General features: G+C 39.0%; 1 protein-coding gene across 3 annotated transcripts in view; it reads left to right on the top strand.

Moving 5' to 3' along the window:
- Positions 1 to 1,754: 1,754 nt before the first annotated feature.
- Positions 1,755 to 21,981, top strand: part of itga3b (integrin, alpha 3b) — a 79,182-nt gene continuing 58,955 nt past the window's right edge. For all 3 annotated transcript variants that reach the window (XM_062056014.1, XM_062056015.1, XM_062056017.1), the window contains exon 1: positions 1,755 to 2,027. In XM_062056014.1, the coding sequence (XP_061911998.1) occupies positions 1,852 to 2,027 (176 nt within the window). In that variant the 5' untranslated portion in view covers positions 1,755 to 1,851. The remainder of the gene's footprint in view (positions 2,028 to 21,981) is intronic.

Below are 21,981 nucleotides of genomic sequence, written 5' to 3'. Positions count from 1 at the left end.
ATGTAGGAACCAAAAATATTAATAACAGAAAGAAACAACCCCATTTGTGCGAATGAGTGTGAATGAGTGTAAATGGGGGAGGGCGGTTTTTTGGGTTGGTGCACTAATTGTAAGTGTATCTTGTGTTTTTTATGTTGATTTAATTTTAAAAAAAAATAGTAATAATAATTTTTTGTATTTTTTTATTTCTTGTGCGGCCCAGTACCAATCGATCCACGGACCAGTACCGGACCGCGGCCCGGTGGTTGGGGACCACTGTGTTAAAGTATTTGGCAGAGGCTTTTATCCAAAGCGACATACATAAAAAATACATACAAAACAATCACTGTAAACATGATCATTTAAGGGAAGAATGTAATACAAAATATCAATAAAAAGTGTCAAGACAGAATAAACTCTCTGCTGCTGCAGCAACAGAGATACAGTCTATAGGTCTCTAAGATATATAGATATCTATACATTGTTTATGTAGAATATACGCATATTTATATAACCTAATCATATTGTTTCTTGAATTTAAAAATAGATGACCGTTTTTCCCGCATCTCTGGGATTATACTCCCAGTTTTGATCTCGGACGTCTGGTCATTTATAGCATATAAGAATATTTTATTACTGTTAAACAAACTATTAATAATAAAACACGCCAAAACATGTGTCCTTTATCATAGCTACACGTATGACGAAAAAGCGCGTGAAAATGAGTGGTATTCAGTGAGGTAAAATGAATTAAATGCGCTGACAGTTCATTGCTCCTGCCAAATGAATTGCACTGAGTGGAGCGGATCACCACTCCAAGATGGCGGCCCGCGTCTCGTCTGCGCCAGTAGGCAGTAGCGCTCCATGCTGCGTCTACTTATAAGATGTCTATGGTTATAGTGTTAGCAGTGAGTTTACAGCCTCACTGATTTAACAACACAGCAAATAAAACTCACGTTACTTAGCCAATAAACGTTAGCTTACATTCAAAACTTACCGTTCTGTTTGCAACTTCAAATGTCGAACGAAGTTGGAAGTTGTTGCAATTCGTTTTTTGTTGACCAAGTCGTAGTTTTAATACCCGAACGAAACTATCTTTGACGTAATTTTTCCTCACTGGCGCGTTGTTTGAGAGCTATTCTTCGTTGGTTGTTCTGCAATTTGGTTGGATGAATGCCGTGGGATGAAAACAATGTGGATCTAATTTGATTGGCTGTTGTACTGACAGACACACACGCTGAGAGAGCGCACACTCCCTGACAGACACACACACCGACACACGTACACTTTGGAAGATACGGAGCGCTCCCGAATAACTTTTTAATCGTTGGGTTTTGGGGAAAGTAGCAAGTCATGTCAAGTCAAAAGGCTCAAGTCCAAGTGAAGTCACAAGTCATTGATGTTAAAGTCCAAGTCGAGTTGCAAGTCTCTTTACATTTTGTCAAGTCGAGTCTAAAGTCATCAAATTCATGACTCGAGTCTGACTCGAGTCCAAGTCATGTGACTCGAGTCCACACCTCTGATCACTGGTATTGTTATGATCATCATTATTAGTATTATGACAAAAATGGCGAGGCAAGTGTAACAGGTGGGACATTGTCAAGTGAATTTGAGTCAAGTGGGCGTGGCCCAGAGAGAGAGAGAGAGAGAGAGAGAGAGAGAGAGAGAGAGAGAGAGAGAGAGAGAGAGAGAGAGAGAGAGAGAGAGAGAGAGATAGCAATAGAGAGAGAGACCTTACCATTATGAGACTTCCAGTGCGCTAGGCAGCAGTGTCACTGTCTTGCGTGTGGAGGTCCTTACGGCGTTTCTACCTGTTGGAGCCCACCATCCTTCCCCACGCTCATAGTGGATCTGCTGCCCTCCTCAAAAAACATGTTTCCGAGGATTTTTTCTTACGCTTTGCTGCTTTTTGTCCACGCAGCGCCAATCTCCCGTGGATTTAACATAGATGAACGCTTCCCTGTGATCAAGGAGGGCAAAACCAAAGGGAGCTTCTTCGGACTCTCCGTGGCCATGCATGAACAGACGCAGGGTGCCAGCAAATACCTGTAAGTCACGCTTTTCTCTCCCTAAATACTCCACTTTGCTGTGTGGCTTCAAACAAGTGAATGTGAGCTGACACCTGTTTCGGTCCAGTAGGCGGAACCAAATCCTCCCACCTTATAGCGCACCCAAAAACCCCCCAACTATCTGCCGTTTAAAGTGGTGCACCTGCTCTCTATTTATACAATTTACAGATACTTATGTTTTGCAAAAGGTTCTGTAAAGTCAAAAAGTTGTATATAAGAAAGTGTAACCAATGGGCAGTTTCCCACCACAACCAGCAGATGGTGCTGTTTTTCTTCCTTCTTCTCCATAGTCATTATATTATTTTATATAAATTCAACGATCTTATATTAGGCTATATTTAATATGTCTCAGAAAACCCACGATAGAGTATTTAAAGTGTGTTGCCCAAACTGTTGACGATCTGTCGCTTCATTTCTGTTTGTTTTGTATTCACTTCCTGTCAGTGCTCTTGTTTTGTTTCCACTTCCTGCTTGTCCGCTGAGCGCTGTGTTTTTTCCCCTCACCTGCTGTTGATTGGCAGCTGGTCCACACCTGCTGCCAATTAGCATGTTCCTATTTATGCCTGTCTCGTGCAGTCCTCAGCGCTCGAAGATTGATTTATGTTTGGTTCTGTTACATGCAAGACTGCTTCCTTCTTTGTTTGGAGTAATTAAACTCTTCTTACCTTCACACCGTTCTCCTGGTTCCTGCATTTTGGGGTCACTAATCCGGCACATGCGAGTTCCTCACACAAACGCTCTCCTTAATGCTGTCTGTAACTTTAATGCTAATGAGCTAGCTGTGTTTGTAAATGGTGAATGGTAAATGGGTTATACTTGTATAGCGTTTTTCTACCTTCAAGGTACTCAAAGCGCTTTGACACTATTTCCACATTCACCCATTCACACACACATTCACACACACATTCACACACTGATGGCGGGAGCTGCCATGCAAGGCCCTAACCACGACCCATCAGGAGCACGGGTGTAGTGTCTTGCTCAAGGACACAACGGGCGTGGCGAGGTTGGTAGAAGGTGGGGATTGAACCAGGAACCCTCAGGTTGCTGGCACGGCCACTCTCCCAACTGCGCCACGCCGTCAATGTATACAGGAAGGAGGAGACGGCACAGACAGTCGTTTTAGCTCAATATATATATATATATATATATATATATATATATATATATATATATATATATATATATATATATATATATATATATATATATATATATATATATATATATATATACAATAACATGAAGTGTGTAATAAATCTAAAAGTGTGTGTGGTGTGTGTGATTATGTGTGGGCATTAACTGCTGAGTGTTACCGTGAGTGTTGAGCGAGAGAGAGAGATGGAAGTCCAATAGGGGAAGAGCAAGTGCATCGATCCGTGAGACAGGCAGGAAGTCGGGGCGATAGAGAGGCGTCGAAGGTCCGTGTCCAAGCGGGAGGTCGAGATCAGGGAAGCAAAGGGAATCCGGGAAGACAAGACACACAGCTCGTAACGTGGGAACGAGGGCAGGCTGCAAGGAGGACGATAAAGAGGACACGAGACAATCAACACGACGAGGTGAAAGAAACACAGAGAGAAAATGCATAGTTCAGTTCAGTTTCAGTTTATTTCGAACATGCATACAATACAATGTAGTACATCACACAATTCCAGTTGTTTCATTACAGCATGTCCGAAAAGGAGTAGGAAGAAGCAGAGTTTATTTAATCCCACCCATTTTCATACCATAGCAATTTTATAGAGAGAAAAATCTACTCCCAATTGGACCGGACTGGTAAAATCACGGCACGATAACTTAAAAATGAAGACAACTTCAGATTGGTTTCTTTGTTTAAAAATAGAACAAGCACATTCTGAACATTTACAAATCTAAATTTTGTTGGTGGGGGGGGGGGGGGGGGGGGGTTCACACTTGTTGTGGTTAATAGTATTCTATCTTTATTTGTCGTTATTTATACTTTCTGAATAAATTATGTGATAATGTTCATCAGTCAACTCATTGGTGTTAATTTTCAATCTATCACGATAAATAAAATAATATCAAAATCAAATTACAGGATGTTATTTATGTAGTTTGCTCATTTTTCTCGACTAGTGCACTAACATCACGTCGTTTATTTTTTGTACATATGTAGCATAATCTACAAAGATACAAAGAATTGTGACATCCTGTGGACACATTTAGAACAGCAGTTTCTTTCATTCAAAAATTTCGGCTCATTTTTATTCTGCGCAAACTCATCCCGCGTGCCGGATAAAACCTGTCCGTGGGCCGGATCGTACGTTTGACACCCCTCTGCTAGATGTTACCAGTATCAGTAGTGACATCATCACTCATATTTTACCGTTCGGAAGTGGGTCACTCGCAAAAACATCGCCAGTGGTAACATGTAAAGTGTGAGGATATGTCCTCTTATTCTTGTTAAAAACATGAATACTTTGCTCATTTTGCAAAGCGAATCTTGTTTTTATGGCAGTACATCTGTGATACGTGGGCATTTAAAGCAGAGACATGATGTCGGACATTTGGATGGAGGATGCGGACACAGCCTCGGTAAGACTACTTCGACCTTGCCAGCTAGCTAACAAGAGTGAGACAAAGTTGTGTTATTAAATAGTCAACATTTTAAGAATTAAGTAAAGATAGAATTCTACACATGGAGTCTATTAGGATGCTAAAACTGCCAAGAGTTAGGCCTTTTCTACACTAAGCTTGCTAAGGTTATCCAGGGTAAATCCGACCTAACCTTATCCTTGTCCACACACACACAATGGTTGTTTAAGACCCCCTCTGCCCCTTCGTCCGCCGGCGCAACGCGAACTAGTACGCATGCGCGGAAAATGCGCACGTCATAGTCACCTCCAGTGTTGCTTTGTGTGCAAGTTCTTAAAATAAATGTAACTTATCTGAACAATGTCCAGTGTTGTGGTATTTCAATTAACTGTAATCCAGTGTGTTGTGGGGCCCTATTGTAGTGAATCACACCTAGGGTTGGGTATCGTTTGAATTTGAACGATTCCGATTCCGATTCCTGACGATTCTCGATTCCGATTCTTTTAAGAGGCAGGGTAAAAAAAAAGTTTAGGATATTTTAAATGAGCTAGCTAACCTACAGTCTTTCTGAATGAAATAGTCTGACATTCTCCATCAATTTTAATTCTATTAACTTTTTATGAACTTTACTATAAATTCCTCACAGGGCTGTTTTCAACTAGAATATAAATATCAAATCTATGAACTTGAATATAAATATTATAAATTATGAATACATTTTCCCAGGGGTACACTTTCCTCAAGAGAGCTTTATTTTTGAAAACCTCATGAAAACACATTTACACATAAGTGTATGATGCTGCAGGAAACCTCATGAAAACACATTTACACACACAAGTGTATGATGCTGCAGTTACTTAAAAATGTTACCGTGCTCCCACTGATGGGCTAACCTGGTGCAGAAAAGCAAATAAACAATAAGAAACAACTTGCAAAACCCAGTCCAGATTAGCAGCAGGTACAGTATAAAATCAGAGACAGTTCTTGTTTAGGAAAATGACCATATCCACCTTCTCAGGCAGGATGCGTGAGCGTTCTGGACAGATAGTGTCTCCTGCTGTGGAAAATACATGTTCGCTGGGTGTGGAAGAAGCTTGAACGCATAAATATGAGAAAGCGAGATCTGACAGCAAAGGATAAGTCTTTTGTTGGTTCCACCGGACCACCACCATGCAGCAGGGTCGTCAGACAGAAGTATCGGTGGAACGTCCTGGTACATCTGCAGCTCTCTCTCCACTCGTTTCTTGATGGACATGGAGCTCTGTTATTTCGCTGTTATTTCATTTTTTTTTATAAAGTAAAGCCACACTTTCGACCGCCGACGCCCGCTATCCATGCTTGAGCTTGACTGACTCGCTCGGCTATGCTAACACTTCCGGCGGTGGGCGCTTCTTCGTTGGTGTTCAGCGGCTTCTTCTTCCGGTTCGGCGGACATATTTTTTTCCGGTCGGCTGACTGGGTATCGAAATTTAAACTTTTGAACGATTCCGGGAGAATCGGAAAGTTAGTCCCGGTTCCAATCGATACTCGATACTCGATACCCAACCCTAATCACACCTGAGACATCATAAATTAATCAAATCTTTAATGGACATGTAAAAGTAAACAATGTGATAAAGAACATTTTACATAAATCAAACTAGGGATCTAGATATCTGGTCAGGACACTCTTTTGCCTTCACCTTCATTGTTCATTCGTTTTTGGTGACTTTATAAACTCTGGACCTAGACGTTAAAGCCACGACATACATGGCGGACAATAACTGATACAGTCTGCTTTGCCAGTCCAAAAGCGTTTTCCGTTGTCTTCCCTCGACGGCCAGGTAATACAAAGCACACGCTACCTTTTTTTTATCACATCCACGGGAGCTCGCATTCTCGTTGTCTCCCCTTCGACAAATGGACGAAGTTTTTCGGTAAGTAGAATCACAGCTGACCTGGACATTCGAAAGTTCTCTTGCCGTCTGAGAAGTACTGTATCCGAAATAGCTGCAATCGCTTTCTCTTAAGGTATTCATGTGATTTCCACAAGCGTCTGTACAGACGGAAGGAGAAACACGGCATGTCTGGATGACTCGCCTCCATATTTCCAGTGGTTAGCTCTGAGTTACGAAACCGCTTTATTATGAAGCTGGCTGTGGCGCCTTCTTTCTGACGTCACTTCCTGTGTGGGGCGCGGTCTTTCTGGCATCACTTCCTCTTTGAACTCAGTTTGTAAACGATCGATGAGTCCATACGAAGCTAAGAGCCGGAGATTCAAGAAATAGACGGCGCACTCACCCGAGTAAAAAATTATCCAAGGAGGGGAACCTTAAACAATGATTTAGTGTGGCCGAAACGGGGCTTTGGCTAAATAATTATTTGTTTAATGAGTTATCCGGCTTAATGTAGACAGGGTCTTAATCAATAGTCGATATATCAGTGTGCAGCTTTTTAAACATCACAAAATGCTTTTCTTTTTGAAGAAGTTGTGTTTCGTTGTTTGATTCCATTGCTGCTATTTTAACTGTTATTTAAGACATAAACAAGGTTAATAGTTTTTTTAGCACTTTGCCTTTTCTTTCTTTTAAATGGACAACATTTTATTAGTCATTTAATTTTTTGTAACAGCTTAATGAGCAGCACAGTTACAGTAGAAATAAATATTTATGAATGAATTAGTCAAGTTTGTTGTTAGTAAGCACATGCCTAAAATATCTTAAGCTGCATTTAGAAGTCGATGGAAATTTAGAGCCATTAAATATGTGTACGCTTTATTATCCGATTAATCGACTAATTGTTAAGATAATCGTTGACTAACAGTAACATCCTGCTAGGTTAGCATATTCACTGAAGAAAAACTGAATTATGTAATTCTCAGTTCCCACATACTGTATAAGCTGACTGGCGGGTTGGCAGAAGCCTGCTATTTAAATAAAACTTGGAAATTCAAAGCCGACCGCTCTTCTCTAACCAATTGAGCACATAGCTGAGGAGATATCGTCTTTTTCTCATGTTTGGCGCTCCTAAACTGGACAAGTTGCTGTTAGAGCATCAATTAAAATACCATTTTTGCTTAATAGAGGGACCTTTTAATGAAATTTTGCATTGCTCTCTATAGCTTGAATGAGTCCATTGTCACTAACTAATAGTAACGATCCGTTTTAACAACAATATCATTCGATTCGGAATTTGTGGTTGACGATACGATTTGGAGACGATATAATTTTTTTAGAACGATTCGACCCGAAACGGTTCAGTGATTTAAAATCGATTTAGTAACTTTTTAGCAAAACAATTCAACCAGTGTTACTGTGAAATAAATACTACATACTGGACACTGCAGGTGAAGTTTCCTATATTTCTGTTATTTATTGTAAGATAATTACCGGTATGTAGAAAATGAACTCTGGATACAAATAACCAAATAATCAATAAATAATGGCCATTGCATTCACATCTTTTTTGAATAAACGCATTTCTGCTCTCATTTTCAACATTCAAGCAATTTTCAATAAAACTACAATAACCAACATTTTAACAGTAAATGTACCTGCTACTTTTGCTGTTGTTTTTCAACATAAAAATAATACAATATCAAAAATAAAGTGCATCCAACATATCTTCAGGTTAAATTAGCAGTAGATTTACCTGAGAAATTTAGTGCAACCAAATCATTTCATATTTAATGGGCAGTGGTTTGACCTGCTACTACAGTACTCTCATTTTAATAAACACGTAACATCATAAAGTCATAGTAGTGGAAGTGACAGCGGCCACGTTTGGGCGACACATGGACCAAATGGCCGGAGGTGTATTGAACAAAATTGGAAACGCAAGTTTGACCACCTTTTCGTCATAAATTACTTTTTAAAAAGGTTTTCAATAATGTTAATATACTGTGTGTGTTTATTGCACTGTTTTCAACCTTTTGTCTCAAGCTGGTCCATTGGCGAACTTGCTCGCTGTCCGTTCTGTTTTGTCCGTCGCATCCTTAGTGGTTTGAAGTTAACTTGTGGCTTTATATGATTGTGTTGTGTCGTTTTTATGTGTTGTGGCCTTTGCAATCGTGCTGTAGCTGAAAGTTGTTGTGTTGTAATTAATGATATTGTCTTGTGGCGTTTGCATTTGGTATGACCTTTCTCGACCACCATAGGTATCCGCCATTTTGTTGTGATGACGCCACAGACGGGCAGACAGCCTTGAATAACGTTTAACGTCCTTTTCATTAAAAGTGCTAAACTTCATGTAAAGTCTGCCGTTCTTAAACCCAATGTTTTCTTTTTTCTAGTATCAACAAAAACAATATATTGCCTTTTAAATTGATGTTGGATCGATACTTATCTTCCGGAAGGCAAACTTGCGGAGCACAGATCAATATACAGTACTTGAAATTTAGTAATATAAATCGATATATCGATCAATCGTTACACCCCTAATAATTCATGTGTATGAATAACATTGTGCGTTTAGGGGCTGTTTTCCATGTAATTTTATTGGACTTTGGTGCAGTTCTGACTGAGCCTTCTGAATTCTGCCTAGCAACAAGTAGCCAGTAAGGAAAGCAATGTTGTTAATCTGCTTTGCTGCTCTGCTCGATAGTTTGTTTTAGCAGTAAAAAATATATATTTGAAGTTTTCTTGTTATTTGGTTGATGCCCAACCATTTTTTTATACAAACAAAGCTGGTGTCGGTCAGCTGCTCCAAAACATATTGTTAATGCATCATGAGTAATTTTATTGAAGTTTTTTCACAACAATTTTCATCTGTAGACTTTATTGGAATGCAAACCCATCCTACCAGTGCAGCACCTACCCACTTTAAACAGCTTAAATGACTTAATTTGGGATAGAATGCATTGTTTGTGTAGCTGTAGGTAAAACAGCTGGCCCAGGTGAATTGGACAGCTTAAGGCATGTCTCAAAAGTGGGGTGTCTTTAACATGTCCTTTATGCATATTTAATATTCTGAAGTCCACTGACACCTGCTCTGTAACCTTCCCCACTTTCTGTCCACTTAACCTTGCGCTTCGTTTAACCAAGCTTTGGTTAAACGCTGTTTTTTTTCTGAGACTACTTCGTTATAAGAAAGAGCCAATGTGAGAGGACTTTTCTTCCTATAGAGTCTTTGACCATGTGATGTCACTGTTTATTTAATGTAGGATCCCCTCTAGCCAATTACAGCCCCCCGCCCCCGTCTCGGAAGCTTCCACATCCATAATCACACTGTAAGCGCACACCGGCTGTTATCTGCGTTCCCGCCTCCGCTTTGAGAAGTCCAGCGTGACAAAAAGTAGCAAAGCACAGATCTTTTCCACGTCCTCTATCAGTATAAATGTACTCTCTCTACAAAGAGGGACACAGATGTGCATTAGGGTGAGAAGAATGGACAGCAGTGTCCTGATGAAATATAATCAATGTGCCATCTTGGCTGTGTCCCCATAGAGTGGCAGACATCCTCCCCAGACGGACACTCAAGATGTGGACAACATGCTAGTGGCACTGAGGAGGTTGTCATTGCTTTCCGTAATACTAGTAATAATAATAATAAAATGAGTATGAAAATATAAAATAGAGATTATTATGGAAACAATATGGTAATAAAATGAATAAACAAACGTCTCTATTTACATGTTCCGCAATCCTTACGTGAGAGAAGAACACACGTCTTTCTCCATTCAGTGCATTCTAAACTGTGAAAAAATGCCAGTAAGTGGTGGCTAACAATGCAAGTAATGAAGATACGATCTATTCCACCTATAACGCACTCTAAAACACATCTAAAAACCTCTAACACCATTTTATATACAGGCTGTAAGTATGTATGTAATGTAGTAACAGGTACATTCATGATAACATGTAGTATTTATAGTATTTTGCTCTTTGTAAGCATTGCCATAACTTGTGCATTGATTTCCGTCAACAACATAGTCGGCACTTTCTGTGTTTGCTATCAAATGGCAGAGTTTGTAAGAGCCTTGGAGTGTTATTATGTATCACTTTTGCTAATTGTTTCAAAAAGGAACATAAAACAGTGACTTACAATGTCCGCTTTCACTGAGATCTTGGTATCTTCATGTGAGATTCTGACGACACTGCTTTGCAATGAACTGCTGACCAAAGACTGGACTTTGCCATGCTTTCTTCTGCATCTACGGACCGAGTGAAGATGCTTTTGTCCGTCAGAGGAACATGGACTTTAACATCGAGCCACTCTCAACGGCGCAACTGAGAATCGGAAGGGCGGAATCACAAAACAGCGGAATTTACCAAGCCTGCCGTCTCAGGAGCAACTCAGAGCCTTGACAAGATCCAGAAGAGATTGCCGACCACGCAATCGAAACGTATTCTGTTCGGATTTAGGATTTTCCCTTGCGCAAAACCTTTTGGACTCAATTGCCTTTCTCTCTGGCAAATGGGTAGGAACTAAGTTTAGAGACACCAGGTCACAATTGTTCTTTGATTTCTACTTTATGTAAATGGAACTCATGTCACCAACTATGAGGCTGATTGTTCCATTTTTTTTAATCATTACCTTGCTTGCTTCTACTCGCTTTTACTATCCCCTGTTCCTTTAATACATTTTTATTGTTAAAATGTATATACTAAATTGTCACCTCAAGTTCTTTATAATGGAAAACTATTGTGCGCAATATCGTCCAAGTAAACTCCTTTTTAGGTTGTTACAGTTTTATAACCTTTGTAACAGGTCCTATTCTATCGATAGATAAAATGGGTAAATTACCCTAGGTTGTTTTCAATTGCAATTAACCTAAGAAGGGGCTCAGCTCCTCACGTTATACTAAATTCAGTTACTCCATTCGCGCATGGGAATGAATGCAGCAGGGCCGCTTCCGCACAACTGGCCGTAACTAACTGGGTGAGTTTCCCTCACCCCGATTTAAACGTTGCGTCCTTAACACAGCGAGATTAACGCTTTAAATGCAGTAATCAGGTCGGGAGGTGCGCGCGCCTCAGACACGACTCAGCACAGTCGTGTAACTAGGGTTACAACAGATGCCAAATTATGAGATGGTTGTATCTTCCAGCACTTGTGCTCTCCTTGAGCTGGTAAATTTAGAATGATGTTCACTCCTCAGAAGTTAAAGTAGAAGCTGCTCAAGCTCTTTCTTCTTTATTTTCTGGCGAGTCGCAGCCATCATCAACAGTTCAAGCTAGCGAATAGCGAGTAGCAAGTATTTCCTCAGTGTTAGCTCTTGCAATAACAATGTCGCTGAAGCTTGGTTAATAGGCAGGCCAAGACATGTAAATTGAGTATTGTTTGTGTTTTTTGGATGTTTTTTAGTGCGCCTTATAGGCAAAATAGATTAAACCCTATTTCTTGCATTGTTAGCCGCCTCGTACTAACGGCTTTGCACTATTTTGGTGGCCACGGATGAAGCGCTGGCTGTCCAAAGTCGGGACCCGCAGTGGACCGCTCGTCTGTGCATCGGTTGGGGACGTCTCTGCGCTGCTGACCTGTCTCCGTTCGAGATGGTCTCCTGCTGGCCCCACTATGGACTGGACTCTCACTATTATGTTAGATCCACTATGCACTAGACTCTCACAATATTATGCTAGATCCACTCGCCCAGGGGTGGGGGTCCTCACATCTGCGGTCTCCTCCAAGGTTTCTCATTGTCCCATTGGGTTGAGTTTTTCCTTGCCCTGATGTGGGATCTGAGCCGAGGATGTCTTTGTGGCTTCTGCAGCCCTTTGAGACACTCGTGATTTAGGGCTATATAAGTAAACATTGATTGATATTTAGAATGTGATCCCCTGTTCCTGAATGCTATACCTTGCACATTAAAGGGAAAGATGTGTGCTCCTGTTTGACATGGGGATTGTGGATGATGGGTAAAATAAAGGGCAGTTTTCCCTGAAAGTGAACACCTTTATGTTGTCTTGCAACATAAAGTGAACCAAAAAAAAGGAAAACAATCCACCACAAATTTACAGTAAAACAAAAAATATTTTAGCTGGAAATCTCAAGAAAGTCAGTATTAAAAAGACGTAACATTTAAAAATACTGACTAATACATATATTTTTTTTACATTTTCTGCATATTTTTTAATTTAATTCTAGTCTTTCTCAATTCAGGCATTATCCAATGTTGTCCAAGTATAACTGACTGGAATGCTATGCAATATGCTAGATGTCATCAGTATCTGTTATAATAAAAAAGTAAATTAGAAAAATGTATATATATATTTTTCTTAATATTTATTAACACAACTTCTTAATCAATTACAGCAAGAAGATCATTTTAACAAATAATTTTGTCCAAGTTCTTGAGTATTTTTACGAGACACATAAACAATGGCTTCTGTTGGTTCTTCTACATTTTGATTTCTCATGGTTCCTTTTTTTCCTGAAGTGATACATGAGAAAAGATTAAAATTGGCATAGAAAGCATATGAACCTTGACTCAAAAGAAGAGTCAATCCCCCATGTGTAATCAAACTTTCTCAAAATAGAAATCCCCAGTTCCTCATCGGATCTTAAGAAGAGGTTTTTCTTCCCAACATTCATTTCTCCCCCACAGAAATGCTGGTGTTTACCGTGTAACTGTGCAAAGGGTGTACTCTACTGACGGGGTCTCTCATGTTTGACTTGGGCTGGCTTCTTTTGAGGTGTCTGCTTAGTTCATTCAGTACGACTGAGGGTATACTTGAAAATGCACAATGCAAGCATATAAACCAATTTCAACAAGTCCCAACAGTTAAAGTGGGCATACTTTTGTGCTTACATGAGTCAGACTGAGGCCGGGATGAAAGTCAAGAGAGATGCTTGCCACTCCTACTTCGGCAATAACGAAAATGCATTGAACTTTTAACCAATTAGATGCAATGAAGCAGTGCACCTTGGCTCAGTTGAAGCCGTTTCAGGAACACATTTTAGACTAGTTAGAAACCTCCTAGCAGGGTTGGACATATATTCAAAGTTGTACAGGTTGCTGCTACACTACCACTCACCTAGATTGGCTCTACGATTTTCCCCCTCAGAGGGCTTTTTTTTGTTCCCGCTTGTATCAGGAGGAGGGACTGTCCAGTCAGCTGGCCACCTATTGGCTCTTCCAGTCCCCTGACCCCATGGTATGTCTGGAATGTATTAGCCTTCTGTGCACAGTCACAACCTGCAAGATTTCAGGTTGAGACAAGACAGTAGTCATCGTGATGATTTGTTTGGAAACACTCACAAACCCACCAAAATGTATAATTCTGGGCTTTTTTACCCCAGCCCAGGTTGATAACTCCTTCGTTTTGTAGTTACGACCCTCAGTAATCCTGATGAGACCACAATGAAGTAATTTACCTTACCTAAAATAATAAATGAATGTGTCCTTTTGCTGTTTGGCTGCAGTGACTGGAGGCCATGAAAGTTTGCAATTTAATTTGTTAGTGACGCCGCCCTTTTTTTTTTTTTTTTTACTGTGAGACGATATTAGCCAGGTCAAACTATGCTATGAGGTTTATACACACAAACAATCATGCTGACTTTGCTTAGCTTCTAAGTTTAACCAAATGAAACACACTTTTATCTCAAGAAAAACAAAAAAACGGGCTTCACTACACATCATAAACAAAGCCTGGCGCTCTACCAACAAACTGTCAGTCAGCAATCAATTAATCATCAATCGAAGTTTATTTGTACAGCCCTTAGTAACAAGTGCATCAAAAGGCTGCACAAAACACGACGTCCCCTGATCTGAACCCACAAATGGGAAAAAGAAGAAACCTTAGGAAGAGACCTCAAATGTAAGGAACCCCTTCTGGGTGTCATGCTGCCATGGATGCCAAGTGGGTACAGTTATTAAATTATTCTTAATAATCTGAGAGTCCAGTCCATTGGGAGGCTAGCAGAGGGTTTTAGGAGGTCTTCTTGCATGCCTTTCAGGAGTGGTCCACTCCTTGTCAGGAATTAGAACAGCTAGCACGTCTTCCAGACTGGTGCCTCTCCAGAGATTATCCGTGGCCACCTGGTAACAACTCCATGCAGGTGAGGGGGGCAAAAAAAGAAAAGCGTCAGTTCAACAGATCTAAAACAGAGTCTATTTAAATGCTAGACTAAATAGATGAGTTTTAAGGTGGGACTTAAATGCTTTTACTGAGGTAGCATCTCTAACTGTCGCCAGTAGGGCATTCCAGAGTACTGGAGCACGAATAGAAAACGCTGTAGAGCAGACCTGGGAATTATTTGGGCCACATTGAAAGAAAAAAATGTGTCTGGGGGCCGGTGTGAATGTGTAAGTGTATATATATATATATATATATGTATATATATATATATATATATATATATATATATATATATATATATATATATATATATATATATATATATATATATATATATATATACATATATACATATATATATATATATATATATATATATATATACATATATATATATATATATATATATATATATATATATATATATATATATATATATATATATATATATATATATATATATATATATATATATAGTTGTGGTCAAAAGTTTACATACAGAACGTAATGTCATGGCTGTCTTGAGTTTCCAATAATTCCTACAACTCTTATTTTTTTGTGATAGAGTGATTGGAGCACATACTTGTTTGTCACATAACACATTCATGAAGTTTGGTTCTTTTATGAATTTATTATGGGTCTACTGAAAATGTGACCAAATCTGCTGGGTCAAAAGTATACATACAGCAATGTTAATTTTGGTTACATATCCCTTGGCAAGTTTCACTGCAATAAGGCGCTTTTGGTAGCCATCCACAAGCTTCTGGCAAGCTTCTGGTTGAATTTTTGACCACTCCTCTTGACAAAATTGGTGCCGTTCAGCTAAATTTGTTGGTTTTCTGACATGGACTTGTTTCTTCAGCATTGTCCAAAGTCAGGACTTTGGGAAGGCCATTCTAAAACCTTAATTCTAGCCTGATTTGGCCATTCCTTTACCACTTTTGACGTGTGTTTGGGGTCATTGTCCTGTTGGAACACCCAACTGAGCCCAAGACCCAACCTCCGGGCTGATGATTTTAGGTTGTCCTGAAGAATTTGGAGGTAATCCTCCTCTTTCATTGTCCCATTTACTCTCTGTAAAACACCAGTTCCATTGGCAGCAAAACAGGCCCAGAGCATAATACTATCACCACCATGTTTGACGGTAGGCTTGGTGTTCCTGTAATTAAAGGCCTCACCTTTTCTCCTCCAAACATATTGCTGGGTATTGTGGCCAAACAGACATAATTTGCCCAGGTCTGCTCTAGCGCCTGCAGACTTTTTTTGGGCCCTGGGAATCGCAAGTAAGCCAGCGTTCTTGGAACGTAAATTTCTGGACGGAACATGGGGTATAATACAATCAGCAAGATAAGATAGAATTTTGTGCAAAAGTAATACAACCTTAAAATCACATTTTAAATGTACCAGGAGCCAGTGCAGGTGGACCACTATAGGTGTAATATGATCAAAGTTTCTTGTCTCATTCAAGACTCTAGCAGCCACATTTTGTACTGCCTGTAACTGGACATGGGGAGACCTGAAAATAATGTGTTACAATAATCAAGACGAGACGTAACGAACACATGTACAATGATCTCTGCGTCACTGGCAGCATGCAAATGCTAAAAAGTGCAGGGCCAAGAACTGAACCCTGTCGAACTCCGCATGTTACCTTAACATACTCCGAAGTCGTAGTTATGGGACACATAGTGCATCCTTTCACGGAAATAGGAGTTAAACCAAGAAAAAGTTAAGTCTGACATGCCGACACATGAGTTGATGTGTTCTAATAGGATGTTATGATCAATCTGAGATTTATATTATTTTGATCATATCTATTTACTCACAACCTTTGTAACTTTTTCAAATGCAGAGGACAAATTTCACCACATCTAGTGTGTGTGTGACAATCATTGGTACTTTAATCTTTTAAAATGTGTACCTTTGTCCAAAGCTAATGTAAAGTATCCAAACAACAGTAAAATAAGTGCTTGTTATATTTTAACAGAAGTGTAGATAGTAGCCAGATATTAAGAGTAAATTAGCAATAAGAATTGTTGTGAGAAAATAATACAACATGAAATTACGCAATATGTTACTGCATTAGCCAGCAGCCAAGTTAGGAACCTTTGTAACCCGTTTTGAAATATTTATGTTAATTACATACCAAATAATATATTGTGATATATATATTTTTATCGCAGGAGGCTGCAACATACAGTATATCTCGAAATAGATTTTAGGCCATAACGCCAACTCCTACTCTGACCCTTGCCCCCACAAGTTTAGGCTCAATGTAGGCTCAAAGGGGCGTGTCTACCTATTCAATGACACTAGCAATTTAGCTCACCTAGCTAGGTAAGTGTTGCTAACGTTTGTGTCCTTAAGGTTACATTGTTGTACGTGACATATCCTCCTTAGAACTGCATCCTGTCTAGTGGAGATTTGTTTTTGGTCTATTTCTTTTGTCAAATGTTACCTGTTGTGCAAAACACGAATGTTCACTGCAGAGGACACTGCTTTTCAGGGAGGATTTGGCATCTATTACAGTGGACAAGTACACATGGAGACATTTATATAGCGCTTCTTGGAGACACATTTTGTTAGAGACAGGCATTAAAATAACTCATCAGCATTCAATCTACAGACGCACAACAGTGTGTTTCTGGTAGAAAAACACTTACATCCATGATCAAGGCTACAGGAGATTTTAGCCCACATTTTCAATACACTATTGTGGAACATATTTAACTTTTCGAGGCTTTTAAAACCTGTCACAAACTTTGCGATTTATGGTATCTCATATATATGCTAAACTGTAGGACAGGGATTCTCAAACTGTGATATGCGGGCTCCATTTAGTAGTATGCCAAATAATCACTTAATTGAATATTCAAACACAGTGTTACTGTTCAAACTGTGCGTAATGTTACAACGGCCAAAAAAATTTAATATACCTGGTAATCAAAACCTCTGCTTTGATTTTAATGAATATTTAGGCCTACTACGCTACTGTTTTTAAATGTTGGTCATTACGGTGGAACTTGGAGTGCCAAGTGTTTTCTGAGGTGGTACTTGGTGAAAAATGTTTGAGAACCACTGCTGTAGGATGTGGCACAGGCTAAATAAAGTAAATGACACAGATTTACATCATGGCTGCGCTCCAAGCTTTTTTTATCTGCAAAGTGTTGGTGGTCTTTGAGCCTGGAGGAGGCCTTTTGGTGATCTACTGTCATGCCCAGTGAAACACTTTGAGATAAGAATGCAGGCGTGTTCATTGCACCCTCATTCATGTTTTACAGTCTAATTCTACTGCAAGTGAAAGTTAGTCCATGGTGACTGCGGTATTTATTGTGTGTATCCAATCAGTATGTTGAACTTGCACAATGAATGGCAGCCTCTAATAACATAGTGAAATGGATCCCAGCAGGATGCTATACCTCCTGCTATTCTCCACAGAGGAGATTCTCTCCAGTGGGCCTTTCATTGCTATACTACCTGCAGAGTGGACTGTTTCAAAACTGTAAGAGATCCTTTTTTTTGCCCCGTGTGTGGAGCAGCATGGAAAAGACGCTGGTGTAGTTGGCTGGCCTGCGGGTGGATGAGGGTCACCTGTCTTTAGAAAAACTATATGCTTCAATACCTCAAAGACCATGTTTCATATTTGACACGGAAATGAACCACAAAGTTTGGCTTACACACCTGCTTGGTATGTGTTTGAGGACATATATCATATGTGTGCATACTTGTTCAAAATGGCACCGAGTAACAATTTTAATATATGGATTATTGATAAATGTAAAAAATAATTAACTGTATAAATGTATTATTGTATATATATATATATATATATATATATATATATATATATATATATATATATATATTGCATATATGTATATATATATATATACTGTATATATGTATAAATATGTATGTATGTATGTATATATATATATATATATATATATATATATATATATATATATATATATATATATGTATATGTATATATATATATATATATATATATATATATATATATATATATATATATATATATATATATATATATATATATATATATACAAAATAGTTAAAATTATGGCATTTTACTATTTTACCCAAAATACGTATTGAGGTTATGCAATGTATTTTGTCCGATGATTCAGTTAATCGAACAAACTAATTGATAGATTACTCAATCAGTAAAATATACAATAGCTGCAACTCTAATGTGTACTAATCACAGTGGGATAGAGGCAGGTTAAGTTTTTGTAACTGTAGCGACAACTCAGAGCACAAACATACTTTTTCTTACTGTAGCTTTAACCGGGCCTTTATTTTTTTATATGGCTAAGACCAGTTGTAATGAACTTGAACTGCAAAACTTAACTGTTAATGATATTATAATTATAAGGTGGACTATAGTATTGTGGCTGTTGTGTTTTTGGTCCGAATGACAATAGCAGACAGTCGGAGGCCCCTTTTCCAAGCATAAACCAGCCTTGTCAGTCAAGGTTTTTCTAGCTGCTAATGAAAAGCAAGTTAGTTTAGTATCAAAGTAAGTCCTGTCATGTTTCATTTGTCACACTGGCCCTAAATGTGTTTGTTCTCGCGTTACTGTTTCACTAGTGGCATATGGTGGTCTCCAAGCAGGATGTTTGGCCTGCTGAGATGGCGATTTGACTAGTGTATGACAACACAGGTGTGCACTGTTAAGTCCTGCACGTCAACACTATTTCATCTGTTTGAATATGATTTGATTCATTTTGGAATCCGATTTCATTTAAATGTATCCCTATGGTAGGGATTTAATACGGTTTTGGGGTTGTTGTTGTTGTTCGGTTAGCTTACCACACAATAAACACTCTCCTATCAGGTGTCTTCATGTAAACAATTATGTTCTGTCATTGTTGGGCTTTTTTGTTGTTGTTTGCTGATTGCGTTGACAGGTTTACAAGGGGGGTTTACTTTTGATGTATGAGATCTGTTTCGAGTTCAACTTGCTACAGTTTATTTTGTCGGCTGATGGCTGGAAAGATTACATTTGTGTGCCTGCATGCCGCAGTCTGCGATTATCCCTTGTTATAGTTTGCCAGAACCTCAACTGTAATAAATCACCTGTATGAAGATTGTATCAAGTTGTCCTCTATTGAAGTTGTTTTACGCAATATGGTTGTCTGCAATTTTTTTTAATGTGTAGTGCTGTATCACTGTTTGTCCAGTGACAGCTCATGTGTGAGTCATATTTTGTGTAAGGTCAATGTGTTAACAGCAAGGTGTGCTTGCTCTGAATAGTCCAATAGCAATGTGTGTATTCACCCGCTCCTGCTGCTTTATTACACTGTTTCCTGAACACACAGAGCCAATTCATCACTTTGCTATTGAAGCACAGGAGTCACTCACCACATCACTGTTATCTAGGTACCGCGAGGTGTACAGCTACACTTCTTGAGTGTTACCAAAAGTCCTTTTTGTAAAACCTTCCATTATGTTTGCCATGTAAAATGAAATATTCATATAAAATCTTTATTTATTTTTTTGCGTTCAGAAAAAAACAGTTATGTTTATGTAAAAAAAAAAAAAAGTGGATTTTTTTTCTTTCTATTATTAAATATTAGGGAGTATTTACTCATTATTGGCAGTGACATTAATTTGCATGCATTGTTTTTTTCTACAGAGTTAAACTCACACTTTGTCTTAATGGCTTCCCCAAAACTGCTGTGAATATGTTATGCACATATTTATATTTTCTTTTCACTTTTAGCACTTTTTTGGAATTTTACCAATTACTCACAATCATTAGGACAAGAAGACAAAAGTTTTTTGTTTTTTTTGCTTTCTAACATAAAAATGGTCTCTGGCATTGCCAGGTGGCTGGCAATGCAGCTAATGGGAGCAATCAGTTGTACCTCAAAATCACTTTAAAAATGCATTAAAAACTGTCACCAATACTTGATTTACGCAGGCCTCGAAATTTAACTTATTAAGGTCAAGGCAAGTGTTGCCTTAAAGGAGGGCTCATATTTTAGGGCACTAGGGCAAGTTGGAAGGGTACCAAGGCAAACATTATTTTCTTTCAAGGCAAGGGCTCCAAAGCATATTTATATACTCATACACATTTATCTGAAAAAAAATTGGCATAGTTTCCCCTTACGCCGGCCTACAAACTTGTGGTAAAGGTGTGTATAAACGAACATATAACACGCTATGCAATTTTAATTCCATTATTCCATTACTGTTTACATCAGCGATGTTCAACGTTTACAAAAAAGTAAACAAATCCTCGTGTGTTACACACAAATCAAAATAAACATTATCGATACAGCACATAAACAACATTGACTGGTCTAGAACTGCTGAGTTTCGAGGGCAAACGATCGACTAATTTAGCACTCCATTTAAACTAAGTAATTAACATACCAAAAGAAGTTGTGTAGCTTGCTACATTTTTTCCCAACAGCCGATAATTGTTCGTGTTTTCCTTTTTTGATTTGTTCCTTACTCTGCATTTTGAGAGGTGCCTGACGTAAATTAAACCGAACACCTGACGTCCTTCCAGACCCTGATACAAAAGTTAAAGTTAAAGTTAAAATCCCAATGATTGTCACACACACACTAGGTGTGGTGAAATTTGTCCTCTGCATTTGACCCATCCCCTTGTTCACCCCCTGGGAAGTGAGGGGAGCAGTGGGAAGAAGCGGTGCCCCGCCTGGGAATCATTTTTGGTGATTTAACCCCCAATTCCAACCCTTGATGCTGAGTGCCAAGCAGGGAGGTAATGGGTCCCATTTTTATAGTCTTTGGTATGACTCGGCCGGGGTTTGAACTCACAACCTACTGATCTCAGGGCGGACACTCTAACCACTAGGCCACTAGTGTATCTCTCGGAAAATCTCGGAACAACTCGGCTGTTCTCTTTTTCGGTTAACCTTCGACACACCCTTCCGAAATGGCTGCGCCCATGTTGTTTATATCGATTAACGTTAATTATGCGATGTCTTAAACAGTTGAAAATGTAAGAAAAAAAGTTATTTTGTGGTGTTTTATCAATTTATTCCACAAAACAATTATGTTACTATTGTCCATTAACAAGTAAAAAGTCAAGGTCGGTCACGGCATGTTCTTGCCGTTGATGCTGGTCAATTTTCTAGTGCATTACTGCAAGTGTAAAGGGCGGTCGCGGCACTCACCGCGGTGACCGTGGTTAAATTCGAACCCTGTTTACGTTCTGTAACCCGTATAATAACCAAGCTGTAGCAACATTGTTATTGCAAGAGTCAACACTGAGAAACAATTTTTCTATTGTAGTAACACATCGGTGTGCTACGGTTTTAGCCGTAAAAGCTAACTACGGCAAGAGATAAGCTAGCTTCTACAAGAGCACAAAACGCCTT

The sequence above is a fragment of the Entelurus aequoreus genome, linkage group LG08 (genome assembly GCF_033978785.1).
Source record: "Entelurus aequoreus isolate RoL-2023_Sb linkage group LG08, RoL_Eaeq_v1.1, whole genome shotgun sequence".
In the NCBI taxonomy this organism is placed as follows: domain Eukaryota; kingdom Metazoa; phylum Chordata; class Actinopteri; order Syngnathiformes; family Syngnathidae; genus Entelurus; species Entelurus aequoreus.
The sequence above is the reverse complement of the archived record's forward strand: the minus strand, read 5'-3'. Positions and strand labels throughout refer to the sequence as shown.